Source organism: Scyliorhinus torazame, chromosome 7 (assembly GCF_047496885.1).
Source record: "Scyliorhinus torazame isolate Kashiwa2021f chromosome 7, sScyTor2.1, whole genome shotgun sequence".
Taxonomy (NCBI): Eukaryota; Metazoa; Chordata; class Chondrichthyes; order Carcharhiniformes; family Scyliorhinidae; genus Scyliorhinus; species Scyliorhinus torazame.
In genome coordinates this window covers 87,083,368-87,101,848 of record NC_092713.1, presented here as the reverse complement: position 1 = coordinate 87,101,848, position 18,481 = coordinate 87,083,368, and the positions used below count along the sequence as shown (strand labels likewise).

At 44.1% G+C, this 18,481-nt stretch overlaps 1 protein-coding gene across 1 annotated transcript in view; it reads left to right on the top strand.

Annotated features, from left to right (window-relative positions):
* The window catches only part of prkaa2 (protein kinase, AMP-activated, alpha 2 catalytic subunit), a 55,450-nt gene that overhangs the window by 19,611 nt on the left and 17,358 nt on the right, over window positions 1–18,481 (top strand). The window contains exons 3-5 of the mRNA XM_072511015.1: window positions 1,832–1,925; window positions 2,864–3,008; window positions 14,011–14,098. Coding sequence (XP_072367116.1) covers window positions 1,832–1,925; window positions 2,864–3,008; window positions 14,011–14,098 — 327 coding nt within the window. The remainder of the gene's footprint in view (window positions 1–1,831; window positions 1,926–2,863; window positions 3,009–14,010; window positions 14,099–18,481) is intronic.

Genomic DNA, 18,481 nt, shown 5'->3' with positions numbered 1-18,481 from the left:
TGACTTCACCTTTTGTACTAGTCTACCATGAGGGACCTTGTCAAAGGCTTTACTGAAGTCCATATAGACAACATCCACTGCCCTACCTGCATCCATCATCTTAGTGACCTCCTCGAAAAACTCTTATCAAGTTAGTGAGACACGACGTCCCCTTCACAAAACCATGCTGCCTCTCACTAATACGTCCATTTGCTTCCAAATGGGAGTAGATCCTGTCTCGAAGAATTACCAAATGGGAGTAGATCCTGTCTCGAAGAATTCCTCCAGGAATTCCTCGAAGATCTACAGAAGCCAGTCAAGAAAGAGATTGGGATGCCCAGAGAGAATTGAAAAGGAGCATACCAGAAGATTCAAAATATTACTCCACAATATGTGTTACACCAGATAGTCAAGAATGATCAAAGTGGAGTTAGACACAGAATGATGCTGACCAGTTTTTTTTTTTCTGGAGGGACACAAAAAACATGTCAAGTAACATCAAATAAAATAGAAATGTGTGCTCCAAAACTTTGAAGCCGAGGTTTGAATGGGTTGGGAAGCAGCAAATAAATCCCTTGAGACAGATGTGCTGTGTCCCAGGATATTTAGACTTTAGAGCTAACGTGTGATGCACAAACAGCTATTTCAAGGTCTTCAGTTAACACAAGGGAGGTTCCAAGAGACATATCCATTAAGTGTGACAGACTATATCTTGCAAGTACAGGACCATTAGCTTGACCTCAAATATTGGAAAACTAAGGAAAATAGTTTGAACACCTGATTGAGCGAAAGATTAGTGGTTTGATATTTAAAGGAAAGAAAATCAGTGCTACAATAGAGATTTATTTCAAACCCATTGCAACACATAGAAACAATTATTTTAAGAAACTTGCATTAAATTATAGTATATCAACTTCTGGTAAAGATCAGTTCTGTACCTTGGTCTGTGCATCATATAATCTTGTGAACAACCCATTTTTCTGTCTGCCTGTTTTGTGGTGCATATACTTAATGGGTAAGTGGAAAAACGGGAATTGTTGTCTTTTTGCTTTACCCCAGGCTCTCTTCAATCTAATTTTCTTGCTGAGGTATCATGCTAAAGGTGTCAACAGTAACACTTGTTGCTTGGTTTGTTAAATTTAATTAAAGGTTTGATCACATATTGCAAAACTGTCCCCATTGTCTGACATTCCATTTTCAAGTATCAAGGTAACCTCACAAAAGAGTTAAATCAGTACTAATTCACAGAATCTTACAGCACATAAATAGACCATTTGAATCACAGTGCTTGTGCCAGCTCTTTGAAAGAGCTATCCAATTTGTTCAACTCCCTATTCTTTCCCCATGACCCTACACATGTTTGCTATTATGTAATATTATGGAATATTTACAGCACAGGAATATTTAGCCCAATAGGTCTGTCCGGTGTTCATACTTCACAAGCACCTCCTCGCATTTCACCCTATCAACATACCCTTTTGTTTCTTGGCTTCTCCTTAAATGCATCTGTGCTAAACACTAACTTCTCTGTGATAGCAAGTATATATTTACTTTCATTTGTTATTTAATTTGCTTCCACTAGCCTTTCAGACACTGTATTCCAGATCATAACACTTTGCTGTTTGAGAAAAAAATATAATTTTCTCCACTTACCTTGATCTGTCCACTGATTACAGGTTCACCTGCTGGAAACAATTTCTCCTTCTTTATTCTTTCAAAATGTCTCAATTTTCATAGCTTGTTAAATTTCCCGTTAATCTCTTTGCTCTAAAGAGAATATTCCCAGTTTGTGTAATCTGTACATTGTGGGACAATTTACTAGTGCCATAATTACGATGCTATTCTTTACCAGGTACCAGGTGATCAGCACTCCAACAGACTTCTTCATGGTGATGGAGTATGTGCCAGGTGGTGAGCTTTTTGATTACATCTGTAAACATGGAAGGGTAAGCTATACTGCACAGCTATTTGATCTAATGGGAGATTGACCTTCACGTGACTAAGTAAAAACTTTTCTTTCTTGTTTTTTGCATTATTATTTTGAATCCTTTAATTTAGCATCCATAGGTTCAGAAGCCAATTGTTGAATATACATGTACTCCTCCACACCTTTTATTTAATTTCTGTGGTGTCATGTTTTAACTGCCGCTGTTTGTGCCGCAATTAGCGACAAACCAACCAGTGTTATTGATGCTCAGTTCTTGAATATCCTGTAAGAGGTACAGTTCTATAGGGAAGCCTAGCCCTCCTGTTTTTTCTGGCCTCCCCTACCCTTCCCCATTGAGAGAGCGGATGCTTCAGCTCATCAACAGACCAGGCCAAGAACCAAAAGTGACAATAGGCATTTAGTGAAGACTGGTGCTTCTGAGGTGGATTTCAGAGTGACATTTAAAAAAATGTATTCATGTAGGCATCAGAGGCAAGGCTTGCATTTGGGGAGTTCATTACATTTTGCTGTAGTAGCTTGGTACAACTGAATGGTTTGCTGGGCCATCTCAAAGGAAAGAGTCAACCACACTGCTGCGGTTCTGGCATCTCTTAAGACAAACTGGGTACGGTCATCAGATTTCCTTTCCCAAAGCAAAGAAAAGACATTATGATTGACAATCCTGTAGTTTCATAATTACCTTTACTGATGCTAGCTTTTTGTTCTAGGATCGTCTGTCTATTCAATTGAATCTAAACTCCGTAGCCACCATGGTGGGATTTTAACTCATGTCACTGGATCATCAGTACAGACTCTAACTTACTAGTTCAGTAATTTAACCACCATGCTACAAATTCCATATGGATGTTCCTGTGTTCTGGTTATTTATTAATATAACAGATTTAGGACCTTCTACAGTAATATTGTGACATGCCCAATGTTCTGTTCTTATTGTAGGTGGAGGAGACAGAAGCTTGCCGTCTCTTTCAGCAGATTATTTCAGCTGTTGATTATTGTCACAGACACATGGTGGTTCATCGTGATTTGAAGCCAGAGAATGTTCTCCTTGATGCACAAATGAATGCCAAGATAGCTGACTTTGGTACGTGACTCTTGGTGTATGTGAGGAATGTGTCAGGCTGCAGCTAAGAGTTCCAGAGGAGCTGAATTACTAGAACAGTTTGCATCTCAGTCTGCCAGAAATACAGAACTCAATTTGTTTCACGTAAGCGTTAAAATTATAGTGGAGTAATATTTTTGCTCACAAAAGAAAATATAAGAGTTCAATTGCAGATAGGAAAAATATGTTCCAGAACTAGTATTCTATAGGATCAGTGCAGCATATATGGATTATTTTAGATAGTTTAAATAACTGCTGTAATATTGTTAGAATATTCTTTTGAAGAATAACATGTGACAATCTATATTATGCTAAGCAGAACTGAATCCTGTTTAATGATCCATAACGCCTTTTGATTTGGGAGATGGGTTGTGCATGAAGCGTTATGCAATTGGGATATTTGAAACTGTCAGATTATAGCGAGAGAGTTAATTCTTACAGAGAATGGTTGATCTCCACCAATGCCATTCTCTCTTTTTTAATTTAGAGCCCCCAATTATATCTTTTCCAATTAAGGGACAATTTAGTGTGGCCAATTCACCTACCCTGCACATCCTTTTGGGTTGTGGGGGTGAGACCCACGCAGACAAGGAGAGAATGTGCAAACTCCACACGGCCAGTGATCCGGGGCTGGGATCGAATCCGGGTCGACGTTAGGCAGCAGTGCTAACCACTGCACCACCGTGCTGCTCAACACTGCCATTCTTGAACCAGCTATTAAAAGTAGTGGCTCGGCTTTTCTTTATTTGATTTTCCTTATGTTGCTAACTTTTGGTTGGTTCTTAATTTGGCTCTATTTAATGATGTTTGCTCAAGTGTCGCCAGGTATCTTTCGACACCGCCACAAGGTTCAGAACCGAATACTGATCAATGACTCGATACACCAGTTAGTAAGTTCAAAAGCAATGCTCATTTATTTACACACAGTCAAATCTACTCATGCAAAAACTCTACAAACTAAACTACCACTATTACTAAGGCCTATACTTTGCTTTGGGCGCCCACTCAGTCAGAGGAACAATGGCCGTTGCTTGGTTCTGAGGCTGCTGGGTTGAGCTTTTTACAGGGTAGCAACTAGGAGCGTCTATCCCGTAGCGTGCGTTGACTTGGAACTTACTTGGTCTGCTGTAGCTGCTAGGCTGGTCTCTTCACTGAGAGCCAAAGCCAAAGGAGGGCGTTCTCCCTTGGGGGATACCTTTTATACTCAAAAGGGCTTTGTGCACTTTTGGGCGGGCCTTGAACTTGGCCTCAACTAATTGGGTCTTTCCCAATTATCGGTATCGATTTTCCTCCAATAGAGAGGTGGTTCCATGATAGTTGGGCGTGTCCTGGTGACTGTCAGTCAGCTTTGTCTTAGCTTCTTCTGGCGCCGGGGAGTCTGTCCTAACGTTGTGTATCTAAATGTTTCCCATTTGTCCCCGGAGATGGCTCATTAGTATGTAAATCATTTGGTAGTTTCTGTCCTGTCTGAGCGTTTAAGGTTCTAATCAACAGACAGAGCTTGCACCTGCTTGTTTCTTAGCATTGTCCAATTTTCCCTGCAGTCTTTGCAAGTGTCCATTTTGTAATCGGGATGTGGCCATCCCAGATGGCTACACACCCTCCTTGTGATCCTCAACGCGAAGCGTGAAGGATCACATTATCATGGCGTCTTCATCCTCTGATCCCCGGGGCACCCATGCTTAGGCTCAACACTGTCCTATCCTATGCAACGCAATTTTACCTAAACCATTTTAAATACATTCATTATCAAAAAATTCTACGGGGCGCGATGACATTAATACATGCATTACAGAAAAATAAAAAACTGGAACCTCTAAGTATTCTCAATAAACTATCCTCATTTAAACAATCCAAAAATACAAACAATCCAAAAATAATCTATACATCTTAAACTGTACAAAATAGCAGCACACAAATTTCTCTGGCTTGGCAGTCAGACACAGAGGTTTACATCTCTTTATTCCATAGAATACATTAAACAAAATGGATGCTCTTTAATCCGTCCCAATGGGTTCAGGGGTCTGGTGAAATCCGAAAATGGGGGACCTAAATCTGTATACCGGGGTGTGAGAGCGATATGCTCTGTTTCGCCATTTCCTGACTCTAACCGTTTGCACGACACTTTCCGAGTTTACACACAACACTTAACGATAACACTAACGAACAAACATTCAACAAACATGGTGCAGGTTCCATCAGAAAGGACACCGTAGCTCTCCAGCAGTTCCTTTTTCAGCATCATCTGGACACCTCACTGCTCAGTAGCGAACAGGGTCGCAAAGGGATTTGTTTGGTGGTAGTCAGACTCTAAGTCATCATCTTCTCCCGGCTGCCAAACTCTTTCTGTAGTAACTGTGCTAAAGCTACTTGGGGTGAATTGGGGTCCATCTCATCATTCTGGATGAGCCTGAACGAATTGTCTCGGTGCCAGAATCGTGTGTCGAGGTTGGAGCTACTATGCTTCAATCCGTAATCGGCGGGCGGTGCGTCAGGGTCAGGGGCTTTGATATAAGGGATTTCAAATGGGTCTGTGGAATCATGCTCAAATTTACTGGGAGTGGGGCCTGGTGCAGGGGTGTAGTCGTAACGTGGTGTGCTGTGGCTGTCATCTTGATCGCTATCACTGTCGCTGCTGGTTGAGGGAAGGGAGAGGCGGAGCCATGCCTCTGGGGGCGGAGTTAAAGTCATGTCTGAGGACGGGCTCGAGTGGTTGGGGGAGGGTGAGAATACGTCACCTATGGGCGGGGCATGATCGTCTGCTGCTGCGAGCAGGATGTGTGTGACTATTCTGTGGATTTACCATCCCAGTGTTTGAGGATGTAAATAGCATAGGGAAGCAACCTAAGGGTTGCCAAAACCAAACAAAAGAATTTTGAACGTAACGAGCCAAAATGGGGTGTGTATGGGCTGCGGCGGGTAAGAAATGGGTGGAATCCCCGGGTAGGACGGTGATCAATGCCATATGTGCTCTACCCGAGTGTAGCTGACCAGAGGGGGGGGGTCCTCGGGCAGGGCGGGGCCCAATGCCGTTTCTCCACTGCCTGAGCAACCGGCAAGAACGGGTAAGAATGTGGTCGTCCTGGGGGGCTGCCTCTCGAATTAGGAGAGCAACTATGAGTCGGATTCTGTCGACAGACTAATTCCTCTGAACTATTATCTGGGACAAACTTGTACCTTTAACAAGGTTCTGTCGACAAACTAGTTCCTCTGAACTATTTTCTGGGACAAACCTGTTCCATTAACAGCCGGGAGGCGTTAAAGGAGTGGTGACGTGGGGCCATGAAACCACGCAGACTTACCATTGGGATAGGTTATTTTGTATACTGAGGGGCTGACTTTGTCTGAAATGGAGTATGGTCCGGAAAATTTTGGGGAGAGGAATGAACTGGGGTTGTAAAGGGAAAGCATTACTTGTTGCCCTACTGTAAACTCAGTGGCGTGTACTGTTTTGTCGAAACAGGCCTTGCTCTGTTTCTTCCTGGTTCCAAGTCTCACTGCTGCTGCGAGTTGGGCTGCCTTAATGTACTGTACTAGTTGTGTAACCGCGTTTTCATGTGTGAGGGCTGTAACTGCGGGGCTGGCCAAATCCAGTCCTAGTAAATACTCAGTGCCTTACATGGGGCGTCCGGTCATGAGGGTGTGGGGGGTGAAACCTGTGGATGTAGATACTGTGTTTCTTAAAAACATCAAAGCAAATGGAAGCAAATCCCAGGTACTATTATTTTGCTGAACCATTTTCCTGAGGGTGGCTTTCAATGTCTTATTCATTCATTCAACAATACCACTTGACTGGGGGTGGTATGCGATATGGAACTTTTGTGTAATTCCGAAAATCGTGAGGATGTTTTTCATTACACGTCCGGTGAAATGGGAGCCTTGGTCGGACTCTATATTGCGTGGGAGGCCCCATCTTGTAAAGATGTGGTGTGTTAATATTTTAGCCGTTGTCTTGGCCGTATTCGTTCGTGATGGAAATGCTTCCACCCATTTTGTGAAGGTGTCTATGACCACCAACACATACTTGTAACCATTTCTGCATGGGGGTAGGGGTCCTATATAATCTATCTGGAGACTTGTCCAGGGTCCATTAACAGGGCGGGTATGGCTAAGTTGAGCCTTTTTAGCATATCGTTCCGGATTGTTCTGAGCACAGATTAAACAATTCTCTACGTAGTGTGTGACATCGGTTTTTAAATCAGGCCACCAGCAGAGCGGTCTGAGGTGGGCTTGGGTGGGTTCAATTCCTTGGTATCCATGATTGTCATGGAATTGGCAAATGATTTGGTTCCCGTCCTGGCTGGGAACTATATAAATGCCATCCTTTAAAATCACACCGTCGTGTATGGTGATTGCGTTTTTAAACTTGTCGTCCGGGACTGGGAAGGTTCCCTTTAAAACTTCCCTGAGTTTCTCGTCCTCTTTCTGGGCCTTCGCTAAATCCTGAATGTTGATCTGTGAGATCTGAACTGCGTGTATTGGGGTGCTTTCGGGGGGGTTCCAGAAATAACCATGCTTGGAGCCTGCCTTCGCTAGGGCGTCTGCTTTAACGTTACCAGGGGGGGAAGAACGGTGATGACTGCGAACCTTAATTATGCCGTATTTCCTATCCTTTGCTGTCTCTAAGATATGGCGGACTAATGGGGCTGAGGGTAGGGGTTTACCGTCCGCGGAAACAAATCCTCTTGTTTCCCAGAGTGGTAGGAACTCTGTCAAACTATTGCAGACATACAAGCTGTCTGAATAGATGTCTGCTGGGGTCGGGAACGAGTCTGGGTGGTCTACAATATACGCAAGTGCTGCCAGCTCTGCTGCCTGTGAGCCCAGGTGTCCTGGCAACTTCAAGAATTTCATCTAGGGCGCGTCCCTGTGCGTCCTCCACATATATACCGTAACCGGTAATTCTCTCTCCGTTTAACACTGTGGATGAGCCATCCACATAAATCCTTAGGGGTGCGCACATGTCTGTGGGCTGGGGTCTCTGGGGTGTACTACCTGTTTTCCTGGGGGGTGTTTTGGGAATAAATGGGCCTGTGTTGTGTTTAGTGGTGATGATCTCACATTCGTGAGGGGTGCCTGCATACTGCAGATTATCGGCAAGGAATGTGTGGGTTTTGGTTCTCTTTACCGTGATGTCCTGTCCCTGTAAAAGAAGGGTCCAACAGGCTGCACGAATTTGGCTGACTGTGCCATCTTTAAGTCGGCCGTCTAACAATAGCTGTGTCGGTGTGTGTTCTGTGAGGATGGTGATGGGGTTGAGTCCTGTAATGTAGGCGAAGGATTGTACTGCCCAAAAACCTGCGAGCAGGTGCCATTCACAGGCAGAAAATCCGTGCTCTACGGGGGCTGACATGCATGAAGCGTATGCTACGGGGCGTAACTGGTCGTGGCGTTCCTAGAGGAGCACGACCGAAAGGGTTCGGTCGGTGCTTGCTACTTCTATAGCGTACGGGGAATGTGGATCTGGGACCTGTAGTGAGGGGGCTGTGCTGAGTAGTCTTTTTAAAGCATCCACGGCATCTGTATGCTGTGAAAGCCATTCCCAAGGTGCCTGCTTCTTGAGAAGTTTGGAAAGGGGTGCTGCTTTAGTGGCGAAACCGTCAATATGGTTTCAACAGTAACCAACTAGTCCCAAAAATGACCGGAGGGCTGAGACATTGTGGGGAAGGGGCAATTTGACGATCGAGTGAATTCTCTTGTGCTCGATCTCGCGCTTACCATGAGTGATCACTGTTTCCAAATAAATCACTTTTTCTTTCAGAATCTGGGCTGCCTTGGGGCTGACTTTACAACCAATTTCTTTTAGGAGTGCTAGGAGTTCGGCGAGAAGGGAAATGTGCTCTCCCTTTGTATCTGTCTGTAGTAACCAGTAATCTACATAGTGAACCAGACAATCGGGGCGGGAAAAGTTTGCTAAACCATTTGCCAGCTGTCGGTGGAAAATGGAGGTGGCGTTGTGGAAGGCACGTCCACGTGTATTGTTGCCCTTGGAATGTAAAGGCGAATTTGTACTGCACGCTTTAGCCAATGGAATGGACCAAAAGCCATTACTAATGTCCAAAACCGAAACAAATTTTGACTGGAGTCCCTGTTTGAGCATGGTCTCAGGACTCGTGGCTACGGTGGGGGCTGCTGCTGGGGTTACTTTGTTCAGTTCCCGGTAATCAATGGTCAGTCGCCATGATCCATCCGGTTTCCTGATGGGCCAATTCGGTGCGTTGTTTGTGGAGGCTACTGATCTGAGTACGCCTTGATCCAACAAACTCTCGATTACTTTGGAGATTTCGCCCTCTGCTTCCTGGGGAAATCCGTACTGCTTCTGGGGTTTAGGGTTGGGACCTGTAAAGTTCACAAATCCAGTCAAACTGCCACAGTCGTGCTTGTGCTGTGCAAATGCTGCTTTATATTCCTGCAGGACTGCCCTAACCTGTTTGTCTGAACTAATGGCTCGAGGGTCGAATCAGAAGTCTCCTACTGAGCTAATCATGTTTGCGTACTCTCCTACTGTGAGCGTGGCCGGGCTTGTGCTGCCGTTGCCATTTTCCATGCACACTTGTTCACTGGGTCGAAAGAAAGGTTATGGGAGCTCATGAAATCGATTCCAAGGATATGTTATGCTGTCTGGGGCAGATCAACTATAACTACGGGGTGCTTGGTTGCGATGTTCCCTATCTGTATTGCTATAGGGGCTGTGATGTGTCCCTGTTGTAAATGGCCTGTAAAGCCACTGAGTGTAATGGTGTCTGTTGTGGGCCACGTGTCTCGCTGGAACATCGTGGAGGAATTTAGTGTGGTGCGGGACCCTCCTGTGTCCCAAAGAAATTCCACGGGTTGTCCCCGAAATTTGCCTGCTACTACCGGTCTACCGGACTTGTCCCAAAGGGTGTTGCAGACCCAAGTTGGGGAGCCCGAATACCGTCAGTCGGTGCCGTTCATGTCTGTACTCTCTGAACGGGCGCTAACGCAATGGATCGGCTTTGCCCTATTGTTTAGAGTGCCCGTCTGTTGGTTTCTCTGCTGCTTCTGGGGCGCGTTGCACTCTCGTGCAAAGTGACCTAGCTGTTCACAATTATAACATTCCTGAGCTTTGGGCTGGGGTTGGCTGTTCCTGCCCTCATTTACCCATGCGGGGTTCTGGTGTGCCTTAACTGGGTTCATTTCTACCTGCTCTTCATTGGGTGTTGTAAATGCGGTTTTGCCTGCAATTGATTGCTCCCAAGCGCGGGACAATCTCTTCAAAACCCATTTTTCATTGTGGGCCTCATCTGAGGGGTCATAATTTGCGCAAGCCTTTCGTCCTGCTTCTGTGGCGTGTGAGACTAGAATTCGGGTCCATTTGGCCATATTATCTGGGGACAAATGGGCGCGGGCTAACTCTCCAAAAACTGCGGTAAAGTGAATCCACAAACGTCCAACAAACGTTGTGGGGTGCTCTGTCTTCTTTTGCCTACACTTATTTAGGCCTTCTACAGGGTCTCCTCTGTTAAAGCCGATCGCATCAAGGATCGCTGTGTGCTTCTCTTGGAGTCTGCCTCCTCCTACATTCTGTGGGTCGGGAAGGGCTGCCACAACTGAAGGGTCGAGGCTTAAAACTGTGAGCTTCACTTGCTCCTTTTCGTCCAGGCCGTACATGGTTGCCTGTTGTCTGACTTTCGTGAAGAATTGATGGGGGTCAGATGTGGGAAATAACGGTGTAATTTTTCCACACGTCCCGTAATCGGGTCACGGTTAACGGGGTTGTGTAAAGGAAGTATGCTTCTCCTTCTCCTGCGGCCCTGCGATGTGTGGTCACAGGATTCATGGGGGTGTGTTCTGCCTGTTCGGTTGGGGATTGGGGCGCTTTCCTTTTCTGGGGTTTTTCCTGCGTACATGTCCCATGTACGTATCTATGCGCAGTCTCATTCAATTCCTGCCAATTGGGGCCGTTTTCTTGATCTAATTGGGGTCCGAATATACGCTGAAAGCCATTTTGCACAGACAGTAGAGATTGCAATTCTGCAATTTGCTTCCGGCACTTTACATGGTCTACAGAACTCTGCCTTTGTTCCGTTGTGGAAGTATGGAGTGCTCGTAGGGCTGCTTTTAAAATATTGCACCGCTTCGGCAATTTCTCAACTTGCTGTTCTGTTTCTTGTCTTACCAAGACCGCACGTTGCTTGTCCTGGCAGGCCTTATCGTATTGCGTCTGAAAGCTGTTCAAATGCGCGAGACAAGACTGATGTGCCAACTTGGCATCATCCACCTCTCTGTCCCTTGCTGCTAACTGCTCTTTCAGATCTCGATTCTCTTTCTCTACCTCACTCACGTCTACCTCACTGGTTCTGTCTCCTCTATCTCTCTACGGAGCGTCCTAACGACTTCCTCTGTGCCTCGCAATTGTGCCAAACAGGACACGATTGCCATCGGCTTGCGAGCCTTTCCTAAGCTCTTCTTGTGGATCTCTGACAGGTTCTCCCACCAAGTATGTCCTATACTCCCGGGTCCTGTTTCCTCATTATCACAGAATTCACTCCAAAGGGGCCATCCTTTCCCTTTGAGATATTTTCTGATCTCTTCTTCCCAAACGGGACACTGTCGTACTCTACTGGTCGCTGCGACCTCGAATTCCAGGGGGTTCATAAGGCGTTCCATTGCCTTCATTGCCATTTTCTCTACTAGGATCTCTACTGAATTTGGAACAGGGGGTGATAAAGCGGTGATGTAAACACGGGTACGGCTTAATCTAATTTCCGGCCTACAAAACTCCCAACAGTTTTTTGCAACAAAATCTCTCGGGTTTACCGGAGATCGAATCCGGGTCCTCGTCAACGTTAGGCAGCAGTGCTAACCACTGTGCCACCGTGCTGCTCAACGCTGCCATTCTTGAACCAGCTATTAAAAGTAGTGGCTAGGCTTTTCTTTATTTGATTTTCCTTATGTTGCTAACTTTTGGTTGGTTCTTAATTTGGCTCTAGTTAATCATGTTTACTCAAGAGTCGCCGGGTATCTTTCGACACCGCCACTGACAATATTGAATTCTTTACCCGTCAGTCTGACCTCAATAAAACTCGAGATGGATTTGTAGGTATAGTATTATTTATTTTTAACCAACTTGCAAGGCTGACTCGCTCCACAGAGATTCAGAACACACAAGCGGTCTCCTGGAGCTCCAGAACCGAGTGCTATCGGAGACAAAGAAATCTTTACAAATCTCATTCAAATGGCATCAAGTTTCACATACAAGATTCCCATAGGTCATCCTATACACCTCCTGACCTGGCCATATATCCTGATTGGCACACTTCGCATTCCTTAACCCTGGGCCTCTTGTTACCCAGCATCCTTTTCCCCCTACTTGCCATGCTTTCTGAATCCCTTTGTCCTTTGCTTGTGAACTCACGACTATCAGACTGGCTCACATCTACATTATTGTAACTAATATTTGAACTAACTATTTTATATCACATTTGTTTGTTCAATTCCTCACCACAAGGTTCAGAACCGAATACTGATCAATGACTCGATACACCACTTAGTAAGTTCAAAAGCAATGCTCATTTATTTACACACAGTCAAATCTACTCCTGCATAAACTCTACAAACTTAACTACCACTATTACTAATGCCTATACTTAGCTTTGGGCGCCCACTCAGTCAGAGGAACAATGGCCGTTGTTCGGTTCTGAGGCTGCTGGGTTGAGCTGTTTACAGGGTAGCAACTAGGAACGTCTATCTCGTAGCGTGCATTGACTTGGAACTTACTTGGTCTGCTGTAGCTGCTAGGCTGGTCTCTCTCTTTGCTGAGAGCCAAAGCCAAAGGAGGGCGTTCTCCCTTGGGGGATACCTTTTATACTCAAAAGGGCTTTGTGCACTTTTGGGCGGGCCTTGAACTTGGCCTCAACTAATTGGGTCTTTCCCAATTATCGGTATCGATTTTCCTCCAATAGAGAGGTGGTTCCATGATAGTTGGGCGTGTCCTGGTGACTGTCAGTCAGCTTTGTCTTAGCTTCTTCTGGCGCCGGGGAGTCTGTCCTAACATTGTGTATCTAAATGTTTCCCATTTGTCCCCGGAGATGGCTCATTAGTATGTAAATCATTTGGTAGTTTCTGTCCTGTCTGAGTGTTTAAGGTTCTAATCAACAGACAGAGCTTGCACCTGCTTGTTTCTTAGCAGTGTCCAATTTTCCCTGCATTCTTTGCAAGTGTCCATTTTGTAATCGGGACGTGGCCACCCAGATGGCTACACTTATCACTTCCTTTCTGGAGTACAGCAGAGTTGAGTTTGGGATTGAGTAACTAATTTATGGCTTAGGATAGTCCTGGGTATACTCGGGTGGAATACATTGGGCAAATTTGTTGTAAATCTTTTTTGACAATTTTTATTTGCTTAATTGAACATTAATTATGTGCTCTGCTCAGGTATATTAACACCCAGTTAAATCTAACTTAAATAGATGGACAAAGTTAATTTTATTAACGAATGATTTTCCTGGGAATAACCTAGTTGAGAGGACATTCGGAGATAGTGGGAGGAAATTAAAGAAGGATGATGGCTTCATTATAAAGTGTGGAGAGGGAAAAAAGTATGGTTATCACTACGTAAGTAAATGTTTTCCGAAATTGAGTGTTGGCACCTAAGAATGGAAATAATGCTTCTGCTTTGATGTGTAAATAATGAACGATTTAGTTGGAAAAAGTTGTTGAGAGTCTAAAGGGTAAAGGAAATATTTTTTAGACATTTTAACTACCTTTTTCATTACTGGGAGATTTTATATTTGAGATATGGTGGGGGCAGAAAAAGAAAAAATGCAAAAGTGATAAATAGGTGTAAACAGGTGACAAACACTATTTGCATTTTCAGTTACAACTGACTTTTTAAACATTAATTATGAAGAATTCATGATCACCATACATTTTGAAGGAGTATGAATAGATAAAAGATAAATCTAAATGACTCAACTGATGCATGGATCACACCCTCTAATGTAACCTTTTTTCATTGTAGGGCTGTCTAACATGATGGCTGATGGGGAGTTTTTACGCACCAGCTGTGGTTCACCAAACTATGCAGCTCCAGAGGTTATCTCGGGCAGGTGAGATCTGTCTTGTTCATTATTTTTTGTGTTCAATCTACGCATTTCCTTTAGCTTCAGTGGTCTCTTGAGACTTTGTTGACTTTCTGTCCAGAAACAATTCTGTTTCTTTGCCTTCCTGTATATGTTTACCTCTGCATTCAAAATGCCTAAAGATTATATTCCCGTATAACCTTTTTAACACTTATGTCCTTGCTTCATTCTTGAAACATCTTGAATAAATATACTTTTTGGATGGAGAAAATGCTGCCGAATTCAACATCTTGTGCCTGTATATTCCGAGAAGAGATGTGGCTTCGCCAGATGCAGAGCAAACCTCTGGCAGCTCTGGCCAAGAACCTTCAATCTCAGAAGAACGTTATAATATTTCCAGTGCCTACATTCTAGTTGGTTGATACTGTGAGATTCCTAACTTTTAAGTTTATGCGGTGATCTAGTGCCCAACAGATTTAGGATTGAGATCGCCAGACTGAATTCATAGAAGATTTTCAAAGTCGATACCGCTTATTACACTATTAGGAGATATTTTATTCGTATTATTTGTTTGCAAATTCCCATTTTTGGCAATTTTCAGGCCTTTTGTGAATTTGGACATTAAAAAAAAAATCAATAGTTCGAGATTCTGGCCAGCATGTCTTAAGTCACTTAAAATAAATACCTTCTGCTGCATCTAAATGGATAGAAATTTACCTGACATGATGCTGATTATTTTTGGAGCGTTTTAATTGGCCTAATTTATTAATGGCCTGCAGTGAGAATTTCCTTCCTGATTGTGTATCCTCATGCTCATAGATACTGTGTAAACTCAGTGCAACAGCTCAGACGAATGGAGTGAAAGAAAGAAATGGAATGTGAGAGGTGAACCAGGGAACACCGTCTCAGAATATGATTGAGATGAGGAGGTATTCCTTCACTCAAAGGGTGGTGAATCTTTGGAATTCTGTACCACAGAGGGCTGTGGAAGCTCAATCATTGGGCATGTTCAAGGCACAAATTAACAGATTTCTGGACACTGAAGACAGCAAGGCATGTGGGGTAGCTTGGGACAGTGTTGAGGTAGATGATCAGCCGTGCTCTATTTGCATGGTGTAGTAGGCTCATCGGGCCGAATGGCTGACTCCTGTGGCTATGTTCCTCGGAGGAACAGGACAGAAGAGAAGAGGTTCATTCCTTTGCAGAGTATGTGGTTTAATCAGTAAGTCAGGGAAACTACTGATTGAGAGACCTGATTTTTAATTTCACTTTGTTCCATTTACATCCTTTTCTTAGAGCCCGAGTAAGGGTGTCTTATGTTGTAGTTTATTCAGATAATTTTTGTTGCTTTACCAAGTTGAAAATTATTTTTCAGGGAGTTAGTAGTATTAAGTTTTTTAAGAATCCATTATTGGTATAGGAACAATTTGACCTATTTATTTGCAACTGCTGATTCTATGGCAGGTTAATAAACGGGAAGAAAGTACAAGTGTAAAAGCGACAGAATAAAATTGGAACCTTTTTAAGCGATGAATTAAAAATCCAATTTTGAGGTCATGGTGACGGGGTTAGCATGGTGACGGGGTGAGTGCTAACCCCGTCACCATGACCTCAAAATTGGATTTTTAATTCATTATCATTTGGAACCCCAATTAAAACAATAAAGCAAAATATCAGTAAAGATTCCTATTTCAAAGATCATATGAATATAATATGCATGTGTGCATTGTTACAATAAAAGTCTTTTTAAAAAATAAAAAAATAATTTCTCAATTTTTTTTTTCAATTAAGGGTCAATTTAGCATGGCCAATCTACCTATTATGCACATCTTTTGAGTTGTGGGGCTGAGACCCACGCAGACACGAGGAGAATGTGCAAACTCCACACGGAGAGTGACCCTGGGCTGGGATCGAACCCGGGTCCTTGGCGGCGTGAGGGAGCAGTGCTAACCGCTATGCTGCCCGGTCACTATAAAGGTTATGGGGCGGGATTCTCCGAGCCCGCGCCAGGTTGGAGAGTCGCCGGGGACGCGGGAAATTCCCGCCACACTGCTCCGACGCTGGGACCCGATTCTCCGGCGACCGGAGAATAGGCGCCAATCACGCCTGCGCAGTCACCATGGCGATTCTCTACGGGCAACTGGCCGAACCCCCGCCGAGTCCCACTGGCGTGGTTCCAACCTGGTACCACCCGGCTGGAGCTCGGACCCGCGCTCGCGGTGGACGTCCTGGTGGGGGTGCGGGGGGATCTGACTCCGTGGGGCGGGGGTGGGCCTCCATGGCGTCCAGTCCTGCGATCGGGGGCTTCCAATTGGCAGGCGCCCGCGATCTGTGGGGGAGGCCTACCTCCTTCCGTGCGGGCCCGCTGTAGGTCTCCGACATGTTTCGCGCCGGCGCGGAGACGGCAACCACGTGCATGCGCCGGCGCGGAGACAGCCGTCGCACGCATGCGCAGATCCGCGCCGGCCATGCAGTGCTGCCTTTCGGCGCCAGAGCAGCGCACAGCACTCCGGCGCCGTGCTAGCCCCCTGAGTCGAACCGCTGAATAGCTGGACCAGGAGGTCTGATGACCCGGCGGACACTACTCCGGTGTTCACTCCGGCGTCAACACTTGCCCGGGATTTCGGAGAATCCCGGCCATGGATTATGGAATAGTGAAGCCTATTCAGTATTTAGCGTTTTTATTTTGTGGTGATTGTAACTGTTATCAAATATCAAGTATACCAATGCAAAATGGAATGTGAAGGACAGTTTTCCAGAAATCTTTCCAGCATTAACGTTACTGTAGATCCTCAGTATGATTCATTATTTCAGTGACTAGGGGAGATAGGTATAAGACAGATGTCAGAGGTAGGTTCTTTACTTAGAGAGTAGTAAGGGCGTGGAATGCCCTGCCTGCAAATGGTCATTGGATAGACATATGGACGATAAGGGAATAGTGTAGATGGGCTAGTGTAGTGTAGTGAGTGGTTTCACAGGTCGGCGCAACATCGAGGGCCGAAGGGCCGTACTGCGCTGTAATGTTCTATGTTCTATAGGTGGCAATTGCTATTTTATAAAAATAGAATTGAAACCAAAATGGTGGTGTTCTTTGGTTAAATTGCCAGGTTTGGTAACTTGTGGGGAGGAGATGGTACACAGTATAATCACATTACAGTTGTTAAAGCAGTCATTTGCAGAATTTGATTTGCCAATTATATACCAATGCTATTTCAAACCTCAGAATAAATTGAATTTTACTTTTCAGAAAAGATGAACCAACAGTCAATTTTAAAATCTTTTTCAGGGCATGCTACTTTGAATTGAAAATATCGCATTCTTTCCTCCCTCTACCTCCCCTCAATCTTAATCTTCATTAATGCCAGAAATTCAGTGCCATGTGCATGCATGTCAAGATTGAGGAAGGATGGCAGGTTTCCCTCCTCAAAAGGGCATTAGAGAACTGTTTTTAAGACAATCTGACAGTTTCAAACCCAAATTCGCAAACTACCATTGTGGGGTGTGACTTGCATTCTCTGGATGATTTGACCAGGCCTCTGTATTACTAGTTCAGTAGCATAACCCCCATACTATCATACCCTTATTTTTGTTTCATTTAAATTGTTTTTAAATTGATATCAGCTCTATTTACAGCTGTATTTCGCTCCACTTGTATGCACCTTACTTGAATATCCTACATGATGAATTTTGTTGAGGAAATGTACAAAGAAATAGATTCCCAGAGCAGAGCTTTATTTTTTAAATTTATTTTTAATACTTTATCAGAGTTGCAAAGCCAGAGCTCAGAGTGTGGACAGGGGCAAACCCCGAATCCAGCTCTTTGCTTGCTCCAAAAAACAATTCAAATTTAATCCAATTCATGGTCCCCATAAGAGAGACATACCAGATCCAGGCATTACACCTGACCTCATGGTCATCTTAGCCTAAAGGCCGAGAAGAGGCAAAACTGGAATAGCATTGATATATAACTGGGAAATCAGATTTTAAGTGACCTCACCTTGAAACCATTATGCTAATTATTGTAGACTTAATATATTCAAAGTCAGGATTTTTCAGTTTTTAAATGTAGAAATGTGACTGACATGCTGAGCATTATGGTCAACCAGTCTTTGTCTAAATTATCAGAACTCAGGATTATAAACTACTAGAGCACCTGTAACTGAAGCAAAATAGATTAGTTTTACTAGAGTAGCTGTTAACATTGTCTTCAACACCTCGGAACACAGTTTGTTTCAATAATAGTTTTTTTTGACAGCCAACATTTTCTCCCATTCATTTCTAGGGAATCTTCTTGTGTTACGTATAAAAATAAAGGTAATTTTCATTAATTTATATAGTTGTGCAGTTCATGCCTTCCATTTTCACTTTTTGTAAATGCTAATCTGTTAATTGCTTGACATCTCATTTTCA